At 41.3% G+C, this 26,926-nt stretch overlaps 2 protein-coding genes across 4 annotated transcripts in view; one reads left to right on the top strand and one right to left on the bottom strand.

Annotated features, from left to right (window-relative positions):
• UBAC2 (UBA domain containing 2) overlaps positions 1-26,926 on the top strand; it is a 160,565-nt gene that overhangs the window by 62,293 nt on the left and 71,346 nt on the right.
• GPR183 (G protein-coupled receptor 183) lies at positions 12,041-26,093 on the bottom strand. Of its 3 annotated transcripts, XM_067016701.1 has the most exons (4): positions 25,947-26,067; positions 17,902-18,150; positions 15,087-15,214; positions 12,547-14,190 (listed from the first exon to the last, which is right to left on the bottom strand). In XM_067016701.1, the coding sequence occupies exon 4, from the start codon at positions 14,170-14,172 to the stop codon at positions 13,093-13,095; it is 1,080 nt and encodes a 359-aa protein (XP_066872802.1). In that variant the 5' UTR covers positions 14,173-14,190; positions 15,087-15,214; positions 17,902-18,150; positions 25,947-26,067; the 3' UTR covers positions 12,547-13,092. The 3 variants fall into 3 exon arrangements, with proteins under 3 accessions (XP_066872801.1, XP_058897955.1, XP_066872802.1); XM_067016700.1 differs by lacking the exon at positions 17,902-18,150 and having other exon boundaries at positions 12,041-14,190; positions 25,947-26,093; XM_059041972.2 differs by lacking the exons at positions 15,087-15,214; positions 17,902-18,150 and having other exon boundaries at positions 12,090-14,190; positions 25,947-26,089.

A 26,926-nucleotide genomic window follows, 5' to 3' on the forward strand; every position in this document is an offset into this window, starting at 1 on the left:
TGTTCTTCCCGTCACCAGCTCAAAGCTATCATCTGTACTGTCCCCCCACCTCCGTAATTTTATCTCCAAAAAGATCTTATCTTATTCCTTTGCACCTTCATAAAGCTGTGACTTCCTACTGCTGTTTTGTAAAGTTTAACTTGTTAGTGAGACGCCTCACAGTTGAGTTCCCACCAACCTTTCCAGCCTCGTTTACTCTCCTTCCCCACTTACGCTCCTCACACCAGCCTGATCACGTTATGTACCACCATCTGTCACCCCTTGTCATTTCACATCTCTGAATCAATTAATAAATCAGACAGTTCTGAGCACAGCATCATTTCTCCCCTTTGGCTGGCAAAATTCTTCTTGACCTTCAAGGCTCACCTTGGACATCTCTACTCTATGTAACCCTACCCCAGCCAGAAGTGATCAGGCCTTCGTCTGTGCTCACAGATGACTTTATGCTTACAAGTTACGTATAATATTTATTACTTGGTTTTGTAATTGTTTATCTAATTGACCCCTCTCTCCACTTAGTGCTTTTAGGAACAAAATTTTACTCTTTTTTATTAAAGCTCCCTCAGCGTGGAGCATATGGGAGACGGCATGGAGCAGTGAAAAGCGGGTTCTTGAACACCAGAGAGACCTGGCTGCGATGGAAATTTTGACCCGCCGCATGCTAGTTACTTCAGTTTTTCTTTTGTACTAATGCCCTTTCCTTTCTTCTTTTTCTTTTTTTAAAAATCATATTTTATTTATTTATTTTCGCTGCGGTGGGACTTAGTTGCGGCACGCGGGATCTTCCTTGCAGCACGCGGGCTTCTTAGTTGCAGCATGCGGAATCTAGTTCCCCCACCAGGGATCAAACCTGGGCCCCCTGCATTGGGAACATGGAGTCTTACCCACTGGACCACCAGGGAAGTCCCTAATGCCCTTTCCTTTCTTTTCTTTTCTCTTCTTTTTTTTTTTTTTTTGTAAGTCACCTCAAAGCTGTTACAAGAAAAATGTAAAAAATGAATTTCAGATTTGAGTTCAATGATATGTTTAAAGGATTGAAATGTTGTAGATTTATAAAATCATTCCCAGGATCTTACCTAAAGGAAAACCTACGATGCATTCGTTCTTATATTCTCAGAATAGCTCTTTTCTTAACCAAAAAGTTCTCAAACTTCCCATCACTTTCGTTTCCGGTGTCTAATGCTGTGTGTCTGATGTCATGCATCAGGAATCAGCACACGCCGTGCCTGTCCAGGCACTCTGCCCACACACTGACGTCACTGTAACCCTCTGTACGGTGGGAACTGTCATCTCCTTTGAGAAAGCAGGCTCAGAAACTTGGAGCACCATTTTCTGTAAAGTGGCGAAAGAAAAATCATGATGATATTAGAAGGTGCATAAGGAAGGGAAGTGGCTTCTGTTACTTCACTTGTGCATTTGACATTGTCTAAGGAATGATTAGAAATGATCAAGGTATTAGTAATGTTTGAAGCCCAGTGTCTTCCGAATCAAATTAAGTGGCATAAAGAGCGAGTTTCTTACCCTTGGAGATTGCTGGTTGATTGTGAAAGGAGACTCAGGTTATTTACACTGCAGGGATTTAATTGACAGTTTCAGTGGCCAGAGCATCCTTCCAGGGAATGGATTTAATGTACTGTATCTTGTTTGAAAGACTTTGTAAGCTGTCATCAGAAGGTATGTAAAGCCACACGATCAGTGATTTTATATTTGAATGTGAAGGGCAGCAATACAGTTACCCTAAACCAGAGTTTTCTCAGCCTCAGCTGGCGCTTTTGGCCGCACAGTTCTTTGCGGTGGGGGACTGTCCTTTGCATCGTGGGATGTTGAGTAACACCCCTGGCCTCTGCCCCAGATGCCTGTAGCACCCCAGCCCAGTCATGACAGCTAAAAACGTCTCCAGATAGTGCCAGATGACATTTGGGGCGCAAGATTACCCCTGATTGGAGGGCCACTGACCTAAACTAAGCTTATACAGAGCTTATCACCTGTTTTGAAATCCCACACCGTGCATGGTGCTGGGTGGTAAATAGAACCTTGAAAAGAGTTGGTGCACACCCTTGAGCAGCTGATGACCTATGAAGCTTGAGATCTTTTGACTAGGTAGAATATTTCTAGTACTTGACTGAAATAGCTTTGGTTGAGGCTGTTAGTAAAAATTTGTTTCAAAGAAGTTTAACATCTGTTTTCATTTCTGCTTTTGGAAGTTGCTTTGCTACTCAATTCCTGTATTTTAGCTGTCTTCCTCTTAGGACTTAAAATATTTGAGTATATGTCAAAATTTCCAGTTTGGTAGGAAATATGTTTTATTCATATGGAAGTGAAAATGTTAAAAACTTTAGGATAGGATGGTGAAAAGTTTAATGTTGTTAATCAGGCTAGATGACAGCAGAGTAGATAATACTGAAGGGAGCTCAAAGTTGGTTCTATTCAAGATTCACTTCCTGTTTTTTCTTTATCATTGGTTGGAAAGTTGCACCTTATGAAAGATTTTAGATTCAGATCATTGTATTATTCTAAGAAAAAAAATTCAAAATGCTAACCACGCCTTGGTAACCATAGTAAGATATACAACACACAAAAATAATCTCATACCTATCTTAGGGTTGACTTTTTTTGTATATGGTATATGTTGGGTTCTGAAGTATCTAATTTGCTTCTGTTATCTGAGGTCAAAGGAAAAGAGGCTTTCTCAGTTACAAGACACAGACATGCCTGTTAGTTGAAGTAATAGAACCGACTCTGGCTTCTTTAGCAGAAAGGAGGTTTATTATTAAAGTAGTTCAGAGACTATTTGGGAGGGCAAAGATCCAGTCTTGGATGCAATAAAACCATAATTAATACTTAAATTTATCCCCTCCCATAAGCTGATGTTGTTTGCCTACTTAATGTTTAATGTTGGCTTATAGAACATAAGGTTCATGAGGGCACCTTGGTCTTTTATTGTTTTCTGCTCTCACATCCTGGTACCTAGAACAGTACCTAGCTCATAGTAGGCCCTTAATAAATATTCTTTGTATAAATAAGTTACTAGACAGAGGATATGTTCGTTAGTATCAGCTACAACATGGAGAAAAAAATACAGTGGTGTTGAAATGTTAATATACATCCTATTGGGAGGGGTTTTTCTGGCAGCAAAACTTATTCTTTTTCTTTAGTTATCTTGACAAATAAATATTGAATGACTATTTTGTACCATAGAGCCCTGTTTTACATATGTTCCTGATTTAAATGAACATCCACAGCAGTCTTGCAAGAGTAGATATTGATGTGGTTGTATCCTTTGTGAGACAGTGAAGGTTCTGAGAATTGATCAAATCATCAGGCTATTTAAGTGGCAGAGCCTAGATTGAAATTCATGCCTGTCTGACTTTTAGCACAGACATGCCCCTCTGTGCAACACAGCCTCGATGCCGCTTTCTTTTTTCTTTAGGTTAAAAAAAAAAAAAATCTAATTAATGGTCACCTGTTCATTCTATTAGAAAGTAATTTGAGTGTATAGACTCATCAAACTGAGGCTTCCTATTTGGATCGTCAACTACAGTGTCGCAAATGTTTATAAAAGTAAATGTTAGTCTCTAAAGACAATGTTTATGATTACATTCAAATTTTGCTGCTAAAATGAGAAGTACAAAAATAATCCCCCATGGAATGGTATCTGAAAAAGCACTATGAAGTACTCCAGTTATTTAGCTCTTAATATTCATTTTCATTTAATAGACAGAAAAAAATCTATGCTGTTTCTCTTCAGAGCTTCCGAGTGCTGCCACTGTGTTTTATCCTTTTTTAAAAAATTCTGAAATAATTCAGGCCTTATAGGACAGTTACAGGAATAGGACCCTAAACCCAGATGCCCTAGTTATTGATGTTTTTTATGTTTGCTTTATCATTTTCTCTCTATGTACACATGGTATTTTTTCTGAATCATCTGAGAGCAAGTTGGAGATGCAATGCCCCTTTACCCCTGAATACATCAGTATGTATTACCATAAAATTGGCAATTATCCAGTTTTGTAGCAAAAAAGAAAAAAAAATCTGGTCCATAGGACATCTCAGAATTACATCTTACGTTTAGTTGTTATGTCCCTTTACTCTTTAATCTGGAACAGTCCTCATTCTGTCTTTACCTTTTGTGTTCTTGACATTCTGAAGAGTGTAAGTTAGTTACTTTATAGAAGATGGTATTTATTTTAATAATGTGGTAAAATTAAAGATTTTGAAGGAAGCATTAGATGAAAATAATTTGTACTTCCCTTGTTGTTTTTGGTATAACCTGTTAAAGATTTTTATTATGAGAAGTTTCAATCACAGAAGCAGAGAGAATAATAAAATGAGCCCTATTACCCAGAATTAATCGTTAACATTCTTGCTCCCCTTCCTTATTCTTATTCTATTTCCCTGAAAACTAAATACTTGTAAGCATTTTGTAGCAATTTCTAGACATCCTAATATTCCATATTTAAGTAAGGTCTAAAAAGTAACAATGTTTGCTTATATAAACATATTACTTTAACCTAACAAAATTATTTATAATTCCGTAATATTATATACTACTAAAACTATATTCAAATTTCTCCTATATTCATTTTTTCTCTTTGAAAAAGCCCTTTACATCATTTGGTATTGCATTTGGTTGTGATATCTCTTGTTTCTCTCTCTTTTTTTTTTTTTTTTTTTTTTTTTTTTCCGGTACGCGGGCCTCTCACTGTTGTGGCCTCTCCCGTTGCGGGGCACAGGCTCCGGACGCACAGGCTCAGCGGCCATGGCTCACGGGCCCAGCCGCTCCGCGGCACGTGGGATCTTCCCGGACCGGGGCACGAACCCGTATCCTCTGCATCGGCAGGCGGACTCTCTCTCTCTCTCTCTCTCTCTCTCTTTTTAATTAGACACTCCTTCCTCCCTTTTGGTAGAACACCTTAATATTTTTTATGGTGTAGTGAATATGCCTGGATTAGCTTGCTCGTTATCTTTTCCAGGGTCCTCTTAGTGTATATCCACATCAAGCGGAAAGCTGGATGCTGTCTTTCTTAAAGTCCCTCGCATCCAGAGTGCTGCCTGTGATTTAGGTTCTTGTGTGGTGCTTGAGCTCAGTGTGAGCTGAGGCAGTAGCGTATGAGATGCCCATTTTGCTGGTCCATTTCTACAGACCCAACAGGGCCCTGGAGGTGACAGTGTTCAGAAAACTTCCTGATTCCCAGCATCCTGAATGTGGCAGAGGAAGCAGTCTTCATGGTAGACCGGTCCTTATGTGTTGTTCCAGGAGCCCGTTCCTGGACACGAAGCCTGGATCTGCCCTTCTGGCCTCTTCAGAAATTTCAAACACCTAAGTCTGTATACTAAATCTTTTTCTGCCCCAAACAGCTGGAGAGGTTTCTCTTATCTGTAAGTGAACCTTGGCTGACAGAACTGGTAATCAAAAGAACGTAACTTTTATCTTTGACTTCAAATGTATATGTACAAAGCAACATGCCTGAATCTGAAACATTCAGATTTGAACTGGGATGTGGTTTAAGGGAAAGGAAGCAGCACTTTGCCCGTGTGTGTGTGTGTGTGTGTGTGTGTGTGTGTGTGTGTTTATGAAACCCTGACAATCTTTTCGTGCAGATTTCTGGTATAACCTGTTCTTTGCTGGTGACTTTGTCACCAAAAGCCATCTCTTACTAGGACTTCTTGTAGGTCCGTTGACACTACCCTCCCCTGTGCTCCTAGGATATGAATGTGGCCCCGTGTATCCCATTCCTATCTTCCCATATGACTTGGGTTGTGTGGCTGACTGATGAGAGACGGAGACCAGCAGCCGTGTGACCTCCACCTTCCTCTCCCTCTCAGTCCCCTGTGAATCCATTCCTGAATTTCTGCTTCCACCCCTGATGTAACAGCAGTATGGGAAGTGTGTTGGGGACGGCACTTACCATTTTTTAAAATTTATTACAGAAAATTTCAAAGATACATGAATGCAGAGAGAATAATATAATGACTACCACGTACCCATCACCTTATCGGGATTTTGTCAAACACACAAACTTCAAATGATTTGACAATTGGATCCCTAATGGGACACTTTTTTTTTTCTTTCTCTTTTCCATTTTACTATTTGCTTTCTAAATTCTTCATGGACAAGACTTACAGTATCTCTCAGCCCTGCCCCTGCCTTCAGTTGACCAGCCTCTCCGTGGCTCTCTCCCCTTGGGGTCTCTCTCTCCTCCCAGGGTCTCCCCTCCCTAGGTCTCTGGGGACCTGAGTACGTGGGTTCAGGCACCATCATAGGCCCCGTCTCAGGTAGAGCCCTTACCCTGTGTTGGGACTCACAACAGGGACTGCATTGAATTTTAATATATGATAGACCAATAATATTGTTTGCATTGATTTTTTTAAACCCTAACACAGGCAGTAACCCCATATATTTTCACTACGTATTTTTTTTAAAAAAAGCAGATGTTTCACTGTAGGACTTAAGGGGAAAATTGTGGAACTGAAGCCTTAAGAACACATCAAAATGTTACTTTTTTTAGAGTAGGATTAAAACCTTTTGCAGTCTTTGTGTAGTTTCATTCTGACACTTTTTTTTCTTCTCAACCTGCATGGGAAGAATCATTCTTACAAGATATGGAAAGAGAAATAAATGTTCTCACACCCTGAGAAAACTGCTAAAAGCCCGTCAAAAATTAATTGAGTTCTTGGTTCAGATCCACTGCGGTAGGTACCACGTGAGACGGAAGGTGGTGCGGTTCCTGCCCAGGAGTGACTTGCAGTTCAGTCAAGTAGGCAAGACAGCTGAAGATCACTGTTAACAACAAAAAACAATGAGTAAGTGTGCAAATAGAAAAAGCAGGTCTTTACAATCTGGGGGGAAGATAAACTATTGAAACATCATAGCATGCGTTTTCCCATGTACAGACCCTCTTATACAGTTTCTTCCTTCTAACAATTACACTACTGCAGAGATTTCTCTAAGTTTGAAGGGGCTGGATATGCATTATCTGGGATAAATTAAATAAATGAGAGTCGTCCTCTGTAGCTTCCTTGTATGTGGAAGAAGAAGGAAAGCTAGTGGCACTCTTCTTATACTTTCAACAGAAAACTTTCTCTTTGGAAAAGAAATCTTGGCTAATTTAAATGTCATTCCAGTTTCTGATTTCATGTATTTTCCAGGATTAGTATTTCAGTACTGAGCATGTATTAGTTATCTGTTGCTGCCTAAAAAACTACAACATGCAAAAATAAAACCTCTCATCCACATACTTGAATAGTACTAATCATAAAGTGTCCTCAACTAACATTTGATGACCTGTAGTCAACATATATTTTTTTGAGCATTATCTCTATAAAAGGTGCTGTGCTCAGAGCCACCCAGAATAGGAAGAAGTAAAAGTCAAGGTCTCTGCCTTGATGGAGTTTATGTTTCAGCTGAGGGATATAAGAGTGACGCACGTGAAATAACAGACCATAGGCTGTTTGATGGTTAGCAAAGAGCGTACATATTCTGTAGTGCCGTTATTTCGTTGATAAGATAACGGAAATCTAGAAAGGCTGAAAGACTGGACAGAGGTGATGTAGCTGACATGCAGTCAAACCGGAACCAGGTTTCCAGGCCAGTGTATTTTTTCTGTCCCTCTGTTTTCAAGATAATATTTTTTGTTTGTTTTTTTTTTTTTTTTTTTTTTTTTGTGGTATGCGGGCCTCTCACTATTGTGGCCTCTCCCGTTGCGGGGCACAGGCTCCGGATGCGCAGGCCCAGAGGCCATGGCTCACGGGCCCAGCCGCTCCGCGGCACGTGGGATCCTCCCAGACCGGGGCACGAACCCGTATCCCCTGCATCGGCAGGCGGACTCCCAACCACTGCGCCACCAGGGAAGCCCCTTCAAGATAATATTTGTTTAAAGTTAAAACTATGTGGCATAGGCTGTATAAAAGCCAAATAAGTTGAGGAAAGGGAAGATGGGTGGCTTTGAGTCGTCACAGGAGAATTAAAGGAGGAGGTATGATTAGACTATGAGTGTAAAGAATAAATGGCAGAAGCAGAATAATCCAACCAGGAGAACCAAATATGATATTCACAGCACAGACCAACTAGACTATCTTGAAGGGTACATGAGGGCAGTGGAGGGAAATGAGGTTGCAGAGGCTTGAAAGTGTGGGAGAGGAATTTGGACTTCATGTCGTAGACCATGGGGAAATACTCTCAGTCCTAGAGCGTGAAATGACACAATGAAACTGGGATTAAGGAAGATTATGTTTGTTTGCCAGGAGAACTGCACTGGGTGTGCATTTTTCTTTTCTTACACTCATTGTATTGGTCAGTTGCGTTCCAGGTAGGTTAAACACTGTGTTGCTCAGAGGCTAGCCTGTGATGTGGCCACAGTTAACCCTGAAATCTCAGTGGCTGAATACCTGGATGCATTTCTTATTTGCACTACTTGGCCAGCACAGGTGGATTGGGTACAGGGCTGGGGAGTTCTCCATTTATTTACTCATTCAGGGACCCAGGCTGGCAAAGGTCCCACCACTTAGAACCTCGCTGGTCGCTGTGGCAGGAGAGAAGAACAGTATGGAAGATCCCTCGCTGCTCTCCAGAGCTCCAGCCTGGAAGTGAGTGGCCCCAACCCATTGGCCAGAGGTAGTCATGTGCACCCCCAAAGGGAAGTTGAGGGTATTCGAGCAGTAAGTGTCTCTTCCAAGGCTCTCTGAGGACCTGGGCATATAATTCTACTTGCTTAAGAGAGACAATGTAGTGATTAAAAGTGACAGACCCTGGAGCTGGACTGCCAGCGTCTAGAGCCTGTCTCTCTACTTACTAGCTGTGTGGGTCTGGGCAATTTACTGAACTTCTCTGGAGCATAATTTCCTCATCTGTAAAACAAGGATAGTAATGGGACAAGCCTCACAGCATTATTGTGAGGCTTGATTATACAGAAAGTGCTTAGAGCATTATGCCATGTAATTGTTAGGAATTATTTAGTATTGCTGTTATTATTCATCCGCTGGCTTCCACTATAGCACCTGAAAGGAAGGCTAAAGTTTCTGACTCCAGTTGAGGGGACCAGTGGGAAAGAAGTTGGAGTAATTTAGGTGTGTGATGCCAGCATCCGGACTAGGATGATGATTTGGGACAAAGAAAAGACGGGCAAGAGTGAGTGCGAGAGGAGAAAACCCAAGCAGGGTTCACTGGCCAAATACCATGGATGAGAGAGGATGATCAGGTGTGGGTGACTGAGAGAATGGAGCTTGAGTTTGCAGAGAAATTAGGGGGCCCCCGCGGAGAGAGACGATAAGCTGGAAGTCCGATGTGGTGGTGGGAAGTGTCTGAGGCCTGGGAAGCCGCAGGAAGTGGAGGAATGGAGCCATCTCTTAATGAACATGTTTCTGTAGGAGGTGACATCCTCGCGCTCCAAGTCAGGCTACAGGCACTGGGGCCAGGGCCTGGAGTGAGTCCCCAGCTCCACGTCTCCGTGGCCTGGCACTCCAGTTTCCTCATCAGCAAAATGGAGAAAAAGTTATTCCCACCTCTTAAGGTAATGAGGATTCAATGAGATAATGCCCGTCAGGTGCTCGAAAAAGTGGCACATAGTAAACGGTCAGTAATCATTCCTTCTCAGCTAATTGAGCTTTTAGTTGAGTAGAAGTTTGAGGATTATTTTTTAAGTGACCAGTTCTTCAGAGTTTAACGTAAAACAAACTTCCAGTGACGTCGGTTCTCATGAGTGCATTTAGTCCTCCCTGGATTCAAAAGAATGGGCTGTGTTGTCACCAGTTCAACTCTTCACTTTTTCACTCTTACCTGAATAGCCAATGAGCAAATGTTTTTAGCTTTGCAAAGAATAACAAATTACAGTGGGCTAAGAGTGATCAAAATAGACCATTTTAAAGGCTAATTTAAGGTCAGTGCTTCCTCTTTTCAATTGCCTGGTACTTTTTACTGATCGGTAGGAGTCACTGCCCTTGCCTCTTGAAATATAAAATTGTTTTCAAGCAGAACATATTTCTGTATCTAGATTTAAATTGGCTTCTTGGGAAATTAGTTCTGTTCTTTAATGTGTCTAGTTTATATTTCAGGGTCTTAGAGGGTCTTTGTCTTCAATTACACAATTACATATTCTCTAGCATATGTAATTAAGCATTTAGAGGGTTTCTTTTCATTTCATTGAAAAATTAAGAACTTCGCAGATATTTCAGTAGGGCTTTAGTATTTTGTTAGCAATAGTACAAAACAGGTGCTATTCAATTAGGTGGATATCGGAGAGCCTTCTGTGGGCGAGGCTCTGTACCACGTGCTGTGTGAGTTGGTAATCTACTTACTCTTGGTTATTTGTCCTATTTAAGGGTTAGCTAACCTGCTGGCCTATAACGAAACAAGCCTCGTAATACTTTTTTCGGGGGTCTGTGTGATTCCGTTCTGTCTTTTTTATGGCTGGGATATGAAGTTAGGGTTACGTTCCTGATGCTGCCTCTAGTTTACCAGGTGCCTTTTCTGAATTTAGGTTTGTTTATAAAGTGTGGGTGATACAATCTGCTCATCCTGTTTCACAAGATTGTGAAAAGGAAGACATTACATAATGCATGGACTATTTGTGTGAGTTATTGCATTCTTCAAATATACATGATGTCATTTCTAAAATCTAACCTTTACCATTCTGTACTATCTATTCTGTACTATCACTGAAGGGTCTACATGTTTATACTGACTCAAATTAAGTAGCTTTGAGAGGTTTTTTTAAATTAATCAAATGATCCTTTTAGAAATAAAAATAAAATTATGGAAGAGGTAAATATGGTTAGCTGCCATATAACTATCAGCTTTCCTAGATGATTTTTCCTAGCTACCTGTTATTATTTAAAATTGTTAATAATATATCACTTGACTGACGGAGAAAATATTTATAGGTGTTCAAATAATGTATTATATATAAGGCCATCTCCTTATTTCTGTAACAGAACACAAAATTATACAGCATTGTCCCTGTTCTCCAAGTTTACCTACTCCTGAGGGAAATGCACGGGAAATAAACCTAAAGCCAACTAATACTACAAGACACTGGGAGGGTGCCCCAAGGCCGTGTGTGAACAGTGGCTTCATGAATGAAATAGGAAGTAAGGTCCTTTTGAAGGAGAGCGAATAGCTGAGTTGACTACAGTACAGACCTTTTTTTTTTTTAAAGATTAATTGGAAGTAGGTTTAAAGTTTACCTTTTTGGCAATATGGCTACTGATGATTGGATAAAATCATTTGCACAGACTTGTGGTATAGTGGAAGAAGGAGGGAGAAAACTACTCAGAAAGAAGCGTGTGTCATTCCTTTGTCAAGTGACATAGGTATTTACTACCTTGTTTGGAGGATCTTAAGAACTGACCATTAGCACTGAGAGGACTCTCTTATCTGCTATGAAACAGCATGTTGGCTTATACATGCAATAGTCTATGCTGGAACATAGTCATAGAGCTAGTGTGCCATAAAGATGATCTGAAATTCAGGAAGCTTTGTTTCTGGTTTTCCTTTAGCAGCTTTCACAATGGTTTCTCTTTTGGGATCCAGCTCAAATGACTACATAAGTGCCACCCTGCATAAAATTTAGTGTTTTGCCCTTTTTTCTCCTTCACTTGGAAAAGTTTATCAGATGGAGTGAAGGAGAGGCCCTAAGTTCCTGACTTGCATCCTTGTGGCCTCACCTGTCTCCGTAAGGTGAAACAAGGACCAGTGCCTGTTTTTGACAATGGCTTTTTAAGGTCAGCTAGCTATCTATGAAATTAACAAAATACAGATCAGAAAGCACTCAGTAAATGGTGCTGAATCAACCCTTAAGATTAGTTTTCTTACAGGATAAAAGTTGAAAGTGAGTAAGAGAAGACTTTAAAAGAAAATATTTCCAGGATATAAAGCCTAATAAAAACTTTAAGTATGACTCATGACACAGCATTTCATTTCTTTAGTTCCATTATCAAACCTGGTATCATTGCTAACATGGATACCGTATTGGGGTAATTTGGGGATTCAATAAAGCAAATTTGAGCTGGCAGGTGGGTGACTGTACTTGCAGAGGTCATGCTACTCATAAAAAGGTGTTTATTTGAGCAACTATATAATGTTGTAAAGAATCCTGGCTGCTCTGAAGTTTATGATTTTGCATTTTACTCCCCATCTTCTTTAGGCAAAGCGACAACTACACCCCACTGCTCGTCCTCCCTACCCTTCCTGGTAACCCAGACCACTGAGACACAGATACAGGGTACTGTCAACTTCTGTAGAGATAAGAAGCCATCCCCTAGGGACCCAAGAAAAACCAAGGCTATTTGTATATTTTTTTACTCTCAGGAAGAATTTAGCAAGTGGTGCCTCCTTCCACATGAAGTCCTTGTCGTACTCCTGAGCAGTGGCCCTTGAATGCTATGCTGGCTGTTTGGGAAGAGCTTTCTTTGCATTCGTCACCATCATCGTTATAATGTTGCTGTCCAAAATGTCCAAAATGTCCAAAATCCGTCTACTGCTAATTTTATCCTCCCTGTAACTTTTGCTGAGAGTTGACAGTGAGCATTGAAGGACATACTCATCATTTTGTAGCATCCAGCTCTTTATTCCAAAAGAGTTTTTTGAAACAAATATTTATGACTCAGAACAAAACAAGACAAAAAAAACTTATCACTGAGGAGATAAAGTCTAAGATTGAAAGAAACGTGAACTGAAGAAATATGTTATCAAAAAAAAAGAAAAGAAATATGTTACAATATTAACATTTCTACACTGGCAATATACAATTTTAACAGTCTTTTTTTCTTTTGCCGAATTATTGGCAGGAAATATTAATGATTAAATTTTTCATTAACACAAAACTTTTCTTTCCACACTGCGAGTTATTAAAATACGCTCCCTTTTGGTGTGGTATTTCATTTACAAATTAAGACTTTGCTTAATGTTGTTCTCGAGTGTAAAAAAATGCATATATATCAATTTACTTCCAAGTTGGAGGTGAGAAATCGTGCCCAATGAAAGGAATTTTAAAGAATCCTAATTAGAAGTTAAACAATCATTTTGATTTATAAGAAAAGTCCTGCAAAGTTTGTCATACAGTTTACTCTGCTATAAATCCAAGATTTCATTCCTTTTTACTTTCCATTTAAAGACTTGGAATGTATCATCATTTGAGTTTCTGTCATTTCACGTGAGTTTTCTTCAGGGGCTGACTTCACGGCACTGGAAATTGATACACTGACTTGACGTTTCAGCATCTTCATGACCTTTCTCTTGTACCCTTTACATGCAAAGAAATATATAAAAGGGTCCATGCAGCAATTGAAGTTCATCAGGCATACTGTAAAGTGCAGAGATATCTGGAATGAATATCTTTGGCTACATTCCAGGAGATCAGGAAAACGAAGCTTCTTAATCATGTGTTGAATAATTGCAACATGATAAGGTGTGAAACAGACAACAAACACAACAATTATAAAAATAATTGTGTTGAGAGCCTTTTTGTTTACACCAGATTTCTCAGTTAATGGGTTTTGTTTGGCAGTTTTAAAGAGCTTGCAGCAGATTTGAGAATAGCAGATAAGAATGATGACGAGCGGAAGTACATATCCTATGAAACATGCACCAAGCAGAATCCAGGGAAGAGATTTGGTTTCTTCAAAGTTTGGATATTCCATGCACGTAGTCCTTTCAGCCTCCTGCTTTGACATATGGTTTATGAGCAGTGGGAGTGTTTGAGCAAGTACGAGAATCCAGACAAATATGCAAATGCATTTTGCGTGTTCAATTCTTTTCATCTTGTTGTACCGCAGGGGGTGCACCACAGCAAAGAACCGGTCAATGCTCAGGCAGGTCATGAAGTTCACGCCTGCGTACGTGTTGATGTAGAACACGAGAGCAGTTATCCTACACAAGGCCTCGCCAATTCTCCAGTTAAAGCCCAGTGCGTAGTAGGCTATCCGTGTAGGCAGAGCAGTGGTAAAAAGTATGTCTGAAATCACCAAATTGGTTGAATAGAGAGTGGTAGAGTTGATTTTTTTCCTGTTTTGAATAATGACAGTCAAGGCCAACAGGTTTCCCATGAGCCCCATTATGAAGACGATGCTGTAATGCAGGGGCATGAGGACCCTGGCTGTGCGGTGGTGGGCGTAGAGGTCACAGTCGCTTGACGGAGCTGCAGAGGCTGTAGTAAAGTTGTCCATTTTTATATCCATCAGCAGTGTTCAAGGTCTCTAAAAGAACCAAGAAGGGCACGTTTAATTGAAAGCATATTTAACTAAAAGCAATATAAACTGCCTCCTGTAGATCGAACTTTTAAAATTTCAAGATTGATATAATTTTTTAAAACCTGTGATACGTAATGTGGTTACATACTATATAGTAACAGAAAGAACAGAGAATAAAATTTATGTTTTTACTCTCACAATTTGGTGGTTTGGGCAAAGCTCTGGCAAAGGAAATAGAACCATTTAAATAGGGCAAATGTATTTTTGTGAGAAGAGGGAATGCACCAACTTTTGAGGCAGAAATTTCCCCTTCCTTTTTCTGAATCATCGTCTGGTTAAGAGTAAAATCATGTAAAGCACCCCACATTTCAGGAAGTGTAAAACTTTGCTTTTAAATTGAATATCAGTTGGACTTTTTTTTCCACCAAATGCGTATCACTGCCAGGAAATGAAATCAGTCACACATTTATGTAGTGAAATATGAACTTATCGCAGTGATCTGATTTGTGTTAACCCAAAAATTATGAGAAACAAGCTAAGGCCTTTGTTAGGTTTTCTTAAAAAAAAAAGAAGAAAGAAAGAAAGAAAGAAAGAAAAGAAGACGATGACCACAAGAACCCCCACAAAAAAAGAAGAAAAAGAAACAAAAAGGGAAAAAACGTAAGAGCTTCAAGGGGAAACTTTAAAATTAATGCAGATACCTCACTGATGCATGCACTATGTGTTCCTACATGTACACACTGTAGGAAGCATTACACATGTGGTGTTCTGTGTTCTGCTTTATTCATTTACCATGTTCATGGATCAGTGTAATCTATATTTTTGTCATATATGTAGATCTTACATAGACATTGGATAGATCTTCTGCAGTATTACAGTGTGTTAATGCATAGTTTGCTTACCTACTCCCTTGGTGAATGTCTGGATTGTTTCCAACTCTTTTCTTGTTGTAAATAATGTCTAAGATGAAATTTCAAGTCCTAAGTTGAAAAGTGGAAAACTCCATATATGAGGTTGAACTTCGATAAAACTAAGGAAGAGAAGAGCAACAAATACTGTGAAGTTGTTTTTAGAAGAAAAATAATTTTCTGATAGGTCTGTCTCTATGCACAAATCTGAAAGTCACCAAAGCCGAGGGAAAAGTTCAATCTATCTAGTGAGGATGGTACTGTATGTTAAAGGAAAGAACTCTATCCCTAGCCTTATCAAAGCAGTGACTACAAATCTACATCTCCGACTGCTATATTAAAAGAATTGGAGCTCTGCTAACTTAGTTCTAACCATCTTAAAACAGTGATGCTGATGGACAAGGAGGGTTCTGAGAGGATTGCTCTAATGTCATAGGTGTGCGTTATCTGCAGTGTTGGTAGGTTAATCATGAAGATATGGGAATACAACCTAAAGCAAAAGGAAGCAACAAAGGAAGTAGAACTTTTTATTAATCAAGGGAATACAAGAAAGGAGACTGGGAAAACGCAAAGGATGACGATGATAGGTAGAAAACACAAAACAAGAGGGTAGGAAATGCATCACAACAAGTTTAAATGGCTTGAACTCACCGATTAGAAGACAGAGACTGTCAGTTTGGATTTTTAAAAATCCAGCTGTATGCTGCTTAGAAGAGAGGGAACTCAAAGCGATTTGGAAAGTTTGAAAGCAGAGGCACGGGAAAACACATACCAGGCAAACCCCGACCAGTGGAAAGCCAGAGTAGCAATGTTAACATCAGAAAAAAGTAGGATTCAAGGCACAATCAATATTAATAGGGGTAAAGAGGGTCGCTACACAAGTTAAAAAGAACAGTTCACCAAGGACATAAAAAGAATCATGAATTGTACGTGTAACAGCAAAATTTGACAGAATTTAAAGGAGAAATGGTCAAATCCACAGCCATAATGGGAGATTTTAACACATTTTTATTAGAATATGACAGGTAAAAAAAAGATTGACCCAACATGACTTAAAAGCCGACAGAATTTGTGCTGAAAGCACATTAGAATTATCTGTAAATTTAACCATGTACTAGATCATGAGAGGTGTCTCAGATTTCTCAGAAAATCATTAGCTAGCAGCTCACATTCCTTCTGAGTAGTACAGTGCAACTAAGTTAGAAATCAAAAATAAAAATGTAAAGGATGCACTTGGAATCTAAAAATTATATTTTTCTGAGGAACTCATGGGTTAAGAAATCACAATGCAAAATTGAAATGCTTACAACCAAAGGACAAAAATACTACGAAACTGTGGAATGCAGCTAAAGAGTTAACCCGAGATTGATGCAAAGCCTTGAATGCATTTATTTCTTAAAAAATTGAAAATAGCTAAGTTAAATATGCAGCTCAAGAAGCTAGAAAAGAACTGAGTTTACCCCCCAAAAGTAGAATAATAAAATTAATTGGAGATACTAATGAAATAGGAAACAAAACAAACAAAACCAATAAATATGGACTTTATATTTTGTGGGGGGGGTGGAGGGATGGAGTGATTCTTGAAAGGGAAATCGTGTAAATTGCAGTTGTGGAATAAAAGTAGGAAAACCTCAACCAATTAGTAGGGAAAGGCTTCGCTCGTGTGAGAAGTGGCTTTCAGGAGCCGAGACTGGACGTGAGGGAGAGGTGGAAATTCCAGGCACGGGTTGCAGTTCAGGACCAGGCATCAAGAGCTGCCTTTATTTTTCTAATTTTTGTGAGAAAAAGTTTTTTCTGAAAATCTCAACATGTAAATTTTATTTCAAGGAGTCTTCCAAAGCAGGTTCCTGGGAACCGCCTTTAAAATACATGGTGGGGGGCTTCCCTGGTGGCGCAGTGGTTGAGAATCCGCCTGCCGATGCAGGGGACGCGGGTTCGTGCCCTGGTCCGGGAAGATCCCACGTGCCGTGGAGCAACTAAGCCCGTGAGCCGTGGCCGCTGAGCCTGCGCGTCCGGAGCCTGTGCTCCGCAACGGGAGAGGCCACAACAGTGAGAGGCCCGCATACCGAAAAAAAAAAAAAAAAAAATACATGGTGGGGAAAAAAATACACTGTGGAGTCTGCTAATTCTCCATCTGAATACTAATTATTGTAGAGATTAGCAAAGTTACACTAATGTATGAATCAGAGAATGTGTCCTTGCCTACCGGTTGTAAATGCATGCCCAGCTGCTTCACTGAATGAAATAAAGCATCCAGTAGAGTCACAAAAGGCAGTGTTTTCAGAACATTTTAAGTTAAGGAAAAGATGTTTAACACAGTGTTAATTTTAAGTGCGAAAATTTGCAACCCAACCAAATGTCCATCATTAGGGAACTGGTTAAGTATTTTATGGCCATATAGTAGAATACGGTGCAGCCACTGAAACTGGCAATGTAGATGCCTCTTTCCTGACAGAGAATGATGTTAAGTAAGGAAAGCAGATTCCACAACAGGCCACTTTGCGGGTAGGAAAAGCAGCTACTCACACACACATCCCTGCATTCGCACACACATCCCTGGATATATAGGCCAAAAAACATAATTCACAAGTACAAGTAATTTTTGAGTTTCATCATATATTCTAAATTTTTAACACCAAACATGAATTGACTATGAAATGAGTAAATAGGTAAATAATTTTTTTTAATCTGAAGAAATCGGTTTTGAAATTCAGCTCTTAAGACTTGCAAAAGCCTTGTCCTCTGACATACTTTTCAAAGCTAGTGCTCTTTATTCAGATTTATGCCTTAGTTTTCGCTAGGTGCCTACCTTAAGTCACGTCTGGGAGAACCGTCCCAGCAGCCCTGCAAGCCAGGCGTTGCCATCACGCACCCACTCTCCACTCAAGGAAACCGCTGTCAGAGAAGGTAAGGGTCATGCCGGATCCTTCTCTCTGCCAGCCTGGCTTCGGGCCTCTTACTCTGTCCAGTCCTCGGCAGGGGCAGCTGCTTCACGCTGCCTTTCAAGAACTGAGAGTTTGTGGTTTCAAAGGGGTCTAGGCTTCAGGGCCATCCTCACCTGTACACAAACAGCCGGGGCACATGTGGTCTAGCCGTTCCAGAGCAGGGAGACGACTCTTCCAGAGGAAGACTCTTCCTCCAGGAGAGGTGCCTTCCCAAGTGGGAGGCCAGACCGGTGGACGCTGAGTCATAGAGCCCTGGGGGGGGGACTGGGGAAGGGCTGTCTGCCGCCCGCCGCTGCCCTGAGTCCGTCCAAGAAAGGCACTTGCACGACGTGGATGTGCAAATGGGCGGACCCAGAGGATCTCAAGTGAAGGGGAGTCTGGGCTGTTTTGAAATGTGTTCTCTTGGCTATTTAGTAACCTCTGGAAGGTTGATTCCATCTGGCAACAGCTCTAGTGTATTACCTTTGCTGTTACTTATCCTGTGTTATTAATGCTATAGTTTTAGTCCATTTTATCTTTTCCAAATTGAGAGGAAGCCACTTTCACATACTTGACTGTTGTTATCCCGTTCTTATATCAGCTAGTTCCGATTTATTATCATCTTCCCTCAGAAACATTATTTTATCCCTTCCTTTAATCATTTTAGGATTCAGGATTACTTTCCTGAACCTTGACTGACTCCATTCTTTTACTCAGCAAAAATTGTTTTTAGTGCCTCCTCTATATGCTAGATCCTAGAAATTCAGAAATGATACCTTTTAGTGTCTGAGGACCTCACACCGAAGGATTGATGTGGGGAATGTGCAGTTGTCTGAATGCGGTGCTATCTCAGTATTCGCCGTTTCTTCTCGCAGACACACCCGGGTTCTGCCTGCTCTTGGCATTACAGTGCTCCTTTACCAACCTTGCGATTTCAGATGCCCCTTTTAACTGTTTCTAGTCCTTCCTCTTTTAGCCATAGCTAAATCCTTTCTTTCCTGCTTTCTTTCTTTCTTTCTTCCTTTCTTTCTTTCACTATATTTTAAATATTTGTCATAATTATTAGACAACAGCATCTGACATGGTATTTAGGATAGATATACTGAGTTGTACTTTAAAGTATTGATACTATGGCTCATCATTTTATTGCCTTAAGAAAAGCATAAAGAAATGTTTGCTGTAAATTTTTTTTTCCCTAGACTACTTGTACCTATAATAATTATAATTTCCTCCTAATGCTTTCCGATGAAAAGCTGTGCAATGTCCCTAAGTTGTCCTCAGTGCCTCACAGCTGAGAGACAGGAATGAGGGTTGCAAGCTCTGCCCTGAGGGCACAGATAGTACTTGGGCTGCGGGAAGTGTGGGTCCTTATTCAGGTTCCACCCAAGGAGCTAGGGGGCGGCCATCGGTGCCAGTTCTCTTAACATTTTTGTTCATAAGCAAAGGAGGCTATCTCAGGTTTGCCCCTGTAATGCAATATTGATCCTTTTAACTTTGCTATTATCCTGACATGTGTAAAACAGCAAGATTTTCCACAGCAAAATATCCTCCGAAGTATTTTCACTTACATTTTTGAAAGTGGGCCTGTGTGTGCTTTTCTCTAGAATTGATTTCCTCACCAACAGAGTAGCTAGTGTTTCTTAAGACACTATCGTGTCATTTTTGCATAACCAGACATGTTGACGTGACATGAACTGTCAAGTTCTTTCTAGCCACAGAAAGGAAAAAATAAAAGGCCCCCTCAAAACTCATTTATTAAGTATTAAAGAAAACTAAGAGCTAATGTGATTGGTACTCTAGAACTATTTACCCTGGATACCGACTTGGAGGCATTTGTGATTTTTCACAGGGTATTTCTGCAATCCCAGTTTACTTGCTTGGATAATGATTTTCTTAGCTTTTATTTGTGGCAGAAACAGAATAAAATCTTCATTATATTCAAAGATTTAGTAAGTGCTAGAATACCGGCTTTTAGTGTTTAGCTTTAAGATTCCTGAAATGTCACCTTTACCCCTAATATTTATTTGCTTAATAATCATCAACACTTAAAAGTGAGAAGAGATTAAACTTCTTGTAATTTTGTTTAAATTCAGGCCTTAGCAATGAATCGAACGGGTCAGGTCATGCTGACATGATCATTAGTAAGAGGCGACTTCTCTGTGAGGTGAAGTCTGCTCAGGAGCGTGTTTACACATTGAGATGCTGTGACTCCAAGTGCCCACAGCGGCCTGCACCAAAGAGGAAGTTACAGGAGCATGCGCTCACAAACAACCCGGAGAATGGACATGCAGATGCACATGATACTTGTCTGCTGTTAAATGATGGGCGTTGTTGTTTGATCCCATTGTTTGTCTGATTTCTGTTGCTGCACTGTCCTCTGGTTATTTTGTTGAAGAGAGGGGTAAGATTGAGGGAAAATTTCTGGAGTGGAAAGATTAAAGTCACTGGGAAAGGAGGGGGCAGAGGAAGGCTCCAGGCTCAAAGGAGCAACAAGGATTTGGTCTCCTGGGAAGCAGACGAGCACAGATGGATCAGGACAGCAGGCTGAGCCTGTTTACTGCCTTTGAGGACAAACATACCCCGTGGAAGAAAGAAATCATTGCTGCTTCCTCCTGTTACCTAGTTTTATACGTATTTGTCAGTTGCTTGAAAAAGCCTCATTGTTCTTGAAGCTGAGCAAACAGGGACCTCTGAGTTTGGTCCAGTGTCACACGTACCGGGGCCTAGCACCCAACCAGTCATGTTTCTCACCTGCTTTACGGTGACTCAACAACCATCACCTGAGCAGCTGAGTGTCCCACTGGCCTGCAAAATAGGCGGGCACGAAACAGGCATCTCTGAGGCACAGACGGGCAGTGACCAGCACAGGCCCAGCCTCGTGTCCCTCCGCTGGTGCAGTCTGATGGCCGTTGCAGACGGCTACACCGCTCTCAAGCGCTCTGACAGCCAGCACACACCCCGATAACCTAGTCAAAGAGATCTTCCTACACTATCAGGTGATACTTTTTTTTTTTTTCACTAGCTTTGAGTCCTAAGTTGATAGCCGTGTCCAAGATTGATTTTGGGGGAGGCTATATAGGGAAGATTGTCCAGAAGGGTGACCACTGACAGGTGCCCCCACTTTCTCAGATGGAACCTCCCACGTGCCAGAGTGTCTGTGTCAGGAGTTGAGTCGTCTGTGGTCAGTGTGTCTGAGGGCGCCTCTCGTCCCTGTCTCCTAGGGAGCTCGCTTGCTTGCATCCTCTGGCTTGAGGAAGGCTGACCCTGCGGCTGACCCCAGGACACAGCCTGGTCCTGCCCACCTCCCAGTAGGTCTGCACAGGGTCACGTGCAGGACAGCGCACGGGGAGCTTCTTCAGAACAGGAAAAAAAAACCCCAGCATCGGCCCTTCTGCACTTTCCTCTTTGTGCCTCGGCTGTGTCCTGAACCCAGTGGGCACCGGCTACAGACACTTCACCTTCTGTAAACACGGACGTTGGAATCGATGGGAAAGTGAAAGGTGCCTGACATTTGTGTTATCTGGTTAAACACCCACTTGCACATTTGGGGTTTTACATAGTCTGGCTATTTTTCTTTCACCTTTCACTGATTATTTATTCCTTGTATTTATCCTTGTATAAAGCTGCTTTTGGCAGCTTTAATACTGACTAGGATGGTATGAAAGTCTCCAGAGATGAAGACAGAGGAGGTGGTAGCACTACGGCCTTGAAATCTATGGCACAGTATTTAGGAACTGGAAGAAAAAACAGTCCCACCGTAATACTCATTTCAGTGTAAGGAAGCCAAATACTGTGCTTCCCTGTGGCGTGGTTTGATCTGTATGTAGGGTAACCAACTGCATAGCATACAAAGACGCCTTATAGTGAAGGGCTGAGTCAGTATAATCATCCTCTGAATCCAAAATATTTCTAGAAGCAATATGTACCCTTTCTCCTTAACGTTCAAGGGAGTTTCAAATTTTGATTTTAGTCTCTATTATCTCATAGAAATTAGTCAGAAACATTAAATAGCCTTGTTTTATGGATAAGCAAGATTCGGGAGAGATGAGATCATTCGCTCAGGGTCCCCGCTCAGGACAGCTGCCAAGCCAGGGACCGCGCAGGCGCGCAGGCCTCCGTGCCCTCGTCCCCCGCTGCCTCCCGCCAGGCGGCAGGTCCTGGGCTTGCAGCCCGCCGGCCCGGCCTCTCCTCCGCGCGCCCCCTTCTGTCTGTCCGTCTGCCTGTGCGCGTGCTGCTCGCACTGCTCTGCCTGCCTCAGGCCGTCCTCGCTTCGCCGAGTTGCAGTTGCAGCGCGCACAGTGCCGTTCAGTGGCGCCCAGGCAAACTGAAAGCCGTCTGTCACGCCGCAGGGTCTCCTTCGTGCTCGGGGTCTGCTTCCCTCTTCAGCTGGATCTCTAGCCGTCTTCCATCCTGTGACCCCCTGGCTCCTGCCCTACTAGATTGCTTGCTGTCTCTTTTTTTGCGGTACGCGGGCCTCTCACCGCTGTGGCCTCTCCCGTTGCGGAGCACACGCTCCGGACGTGCAGGCGCAGCGGCCGTGGCTCACGGGCCCAGCCGCTCCGCGGCACGTGGGATCTTCCCGGACCGGGGGCACGAACCCGCGTCCCCTGCATCGGCAGGCGCACCCTCAACCACTGCGCCACCAGGGAAGACCCTTGCTGTCTTTTTTTTTTTTTTTTTTTTTTTTTTTCCAGTATGTGGGCCTCTCACTGCTGTTGCCTCTCCCGTTGCGGAGCACAGGCTCGGCAGCCGTGGCTCACGGGCCCAGCCGCTCCGCGGCATGTGGGATCTTCCCTGACCGGGGCACGAACCTGTGTCCCCTGCATCGGCAGGCAGACTCTCAACCACTGCACCACCAGGGAAGCCCCAACCCTTGCTGTCTTTTGATGTCCTGTGTTCTCTCACAGCCCTGTTCCTTTCTGACCCTCTTCCTTCTCTCTGGAGCCTCCTCTCCCCAGTCCTGCATCCTCAGCTCCTGCCTTCCTTCAGGGCTTCTCTCAGAAGCTGGAAGCTTCTGGAAGCTTCCCTGGTTTTATCCTCTCCTGCTCCCCCGACGGCACCTCCCCCCGCCCCACAGAAAGGCAGCGTGGGGTGTCCTCACCAGGGCACTGCCCTCTGTACTGGCATCTGTACTGTTTGCTTGGTTTCTGTTTCCTACTGGCCTGTGAAGTCCTGAGAGTGGCGGCTGTGTTGTTAATTTTGTGCATCTCCAGCTGGCCCATGATTGATGCTCAATAAATATCCATTAAGGAATAGCAGAATCGCAGCTTTCTTGATCCTCAAAGTTTCTTATCAGACTACAGGATACGTTTGACTGATAATAGTAACCAGTATTATTCAGCACAGACTGTGTCCCAGGCACTGCCCTGGGCACCTTATGTATATTCACTCACTGAATCTCACGAAACTTTCCCAAATCCATTGCCACTGGTGAAACTGAGGCACAGAGCACTTATGAGCCTTGCCTAAAGACACAGCTGTTACGTGTCAGGATTTAATCCAGGCAGTTTGGCTCCAGAAATGACATTCGGTGTAGTATGTTTTAGCCCTAGCTCCTATTTCCAGCATGATCTGATGTTATTGGTAGGAAACAATTAAAATAGGAAGACATCTCAAAACTTTAACGCATACCAACTCATACACCTGTCTCAACCAGAGGGCAGAGAAGGGCTAGGGAGATGCGAAGAGGAAGGGAAGGAGGGAAGTATGTTGATAAATAAGGAATTCATTAATTTATTTGTAGCATATTTCAAAGTAAGTAAAAGTTTTATAAATAAATTTAGAGTTTTACTATTTTTAACAGGATTTCTATAAAACAGTTTGGACTAAAATTTCTACTGAGAGAAGATGGTGAATACCTAGGATAGCTCTTATGCTGTTAATTTATTTTTATACTGCTATTTAAATATTTGCAGATATTTAACAAAATATTTTTATTCTTCTCTTTGGGCTTTCCAGATACCACAGGGATCTTTGTTACCTCTGTCGTTTTCAGAGGATTTTAACGTGTGTTATTTCATCTTACACTGAAGCCCACTATTTTACAAACTTGCTGGGAAGCTGGGAAGGACACACAGACTGGAGGATACTGTACACCCTCAGCACATACACAACCGGGGCATTTTAACAACTCCAGGAGGCCCTTACCCATAGCAGAGAGAAAACTGTCACTGGTAAACTCCTTTCCTGGGTGGTGAGCTCTTTTTTTAGATGTAAACTTCTTAAGGATGATGGCTTTATCTCATTTTATCCCATAGAGTGTTTCAGAACTGGCCAGCAACAGATATCTAGTAAATGCCTATGGAAAGCATTAATGAATGAAAGTCATATAGTGACCTGAGTTGATATTTATTCCATTAAATGACTGGTCATGTTACTGAAAAGCTCTCAGAAGCTAGTTGAAAGTAATTTATAAAAGGAATTCCCACCACCACATGATACGTGAACCTTGTGAGTGAGAATGCTTTCCGGAGCGGTGTGCTCTTTGCCGTATTATGTCCAAAAACTATGATTAACCCCCAAGAGGAAACATGCACTGAAATACTAGCAAATGCAAAGTCCAGACAGAAAATACAGTTCGGTATATAATCATCCATAGACTAAGTCTTTATGTAAAATAAAGATCTAGAAATAAGTTCAAGAAAAATAATTCCCATAGAAATGATAGGGCAAGGAAACTTTGCGTATTGGATTCATCCTTCCATGGTTTAATAGGCAGAGGGAAAAGAGAATGGTAACAGGCAGTCTTCCAGCGCTTACTGTGAGAGCCAGTGCTATAAGACCTGGGCAGTATGATTACTCCCCATTTTACACATGAAGCGGTTGAAGCCTGACAAGTAACTTGTCCAGAGTCACGCAGCTGGTAAATAATGGAGCCCCAGTTCAAGCCTCAGTCCAGAGCCCATGCTCTTAACCACTACACTATATTGTACTTAAAGTGAGACTACCTCCCCACCTCAAAAGAAAAAAAACAAAACACCCTCCTTTAGCGGAAGTCTCTGCACAGCTTATATTTTACCAAGGTTCTGTTACCTCCATTCCCAACCTGGACGTACATACTGGCAATTCACTGCATATAATTCATTGTTTTGTGATATTTTTTAGGCACACAGAAGTTCTAGAAAAAAATACGGAGATGTGTTTAGTCTTTCTGATCATCAAATAAATATAAAGCAAACGAGATATTCTTTTTTCACTTATTAGATTAATAGTTTATATTTAGAATTAAAATACTCATGTTGGCTGAGAAGCAGTGAGGCCCAGACTGTCACTGGTGGGAGAGTAAATTGGTAAATGTTTTTGTAAACTGAAAAATATCAATTTATATCTGAAGTTGTTTTTTTTTTTTTTTTTTTTAATGTATACCCTTTGCCCCAGGAATTCTACTACTGGGATTCTATCCTGAGAAATAATAGAAAGTATAAAAGTAGAGAAATAATAGAAATATAGGCAAGACTGTTATGTACTTACATATGTGGTCAAATAGTAACATGTACTAACTCTTTTATTTTAAATTGTGCTGTATAACTTGTTATAAGTACAGTACATTTAAGTGTAGGAATACTCCATTTTAAAATAGCTTTGTTCCTTTCCTTCATAAAGTATCCTGAAATACTGGCAGTATTTGATGATTAATATTTGATACTGTTTTTTGTAACTGTGAGTTCACACAGAAGTACAAAGTAAGCCCTGTCTTTTGGCAAAGATATTTCTAGCATGATCCATTGCTTTCACCCAGCTTAGTATCAGCTTATTAGAACTGCCGGTCACAAGAGAGTCTCAACTATATTAATGATAAAATCTTTGTTAGAAATGTTTATAGCTTTTTTTGGAATAGATTCTTTACCTTTACCTTAAACCTTAATTAGGGTTTCAAAGTTTTTCTTAACTCACAAGATGTTGTTGAAAAAGCAGAATATCTGGTACTTACCTCTTAGTGCCTTGTTGGGACCTCTGTGTGGTAGCAGTCAGTATTCACCCCAACTGAAATAGGTTAACCTTGGCTCGGTGTTTTAAGGGAGATTGTGCAGACATCCTTTTATGGTGGTGGCTTCTTTCTGTCGCCCTGTGACTGAGCATGGTGACTATCAGTTAGCCTCATGTGTGCGCGTGCACTTTTTTTTTTAATAGGAAGTGAAATTTTTCTGTTAGTGATTTTTTTAAAAAAAGAGTTATCCAAAAACCCCTTGGAATTTATGAATTTTTGATATCTATGGAACTTTATAAATTTTTCTATAAAGATTGAAGTTTAAAAAAAAATCCTTTGGAAGAGACTGAAACAATAAACCTTAACCAGGAAAAAAAAAGAATCATAGTTATTGATGATTTTGTATCCATATTATGTGTAAAGTGTGAGTTTTTAAAGGTTTTGAGGGGAAAAAATGTCAATTTTGACAATTCTGTCTGCCTGGAAACTTGGTGCAGGGAGTAGTTCACTCATTCTGTATCTTATCAACAGCTTAATGAGAAAAACAGAAATTTCTGTGGTGAGTGGAGAAAAATGCTCTTTTGCATGTGTACAGTGATTAGTTAGTGTTTTCAGCCAGGAGACCAACTGACTGGATCGCTGATTTGCATGGACACATACATGACAAGGGAAGAGTTGAAGGGGGCCTCCTACAGCTAGAATTGCCTCTCGTGCACAGGATGAAGGAGACCTGTGCTGTTCACCTTCGAGTCTTAATGGACTCAGTTTAAACCAACAGTGTCGCATGGCTATCAAAATGCAAATTGATTTGCAGGCTAAAATAATGGAAATAGAGCGCTCAGAACAAGAGAGATGATCTGGCCATTCCCAGTGAGCTCAGGAGGCTGCGTTTTACCAGGGCACGGATGACCTTAGAGCATGGGTGGCGAGGGGTCTGGATACCAGGTCTTAGGAGAAATGATGGAATAAACTGAGCATGTCTG

The sequence above is a fragment of the Kogia breviceps genome, chromosome 16 (assembly GCF_026419965.1).
Source record: "Kogia breviceps isolate mKogBre1 chromosome 16, mKogBre1 haplotype 1, whole genome shotgun sequence".
NCBI classification, from domain to species: Eukaryota; Metazoa; Chordata; class Mammalia; order Artiodactyla; family Physeteridae; genus Kogia; species Kogia breviceps.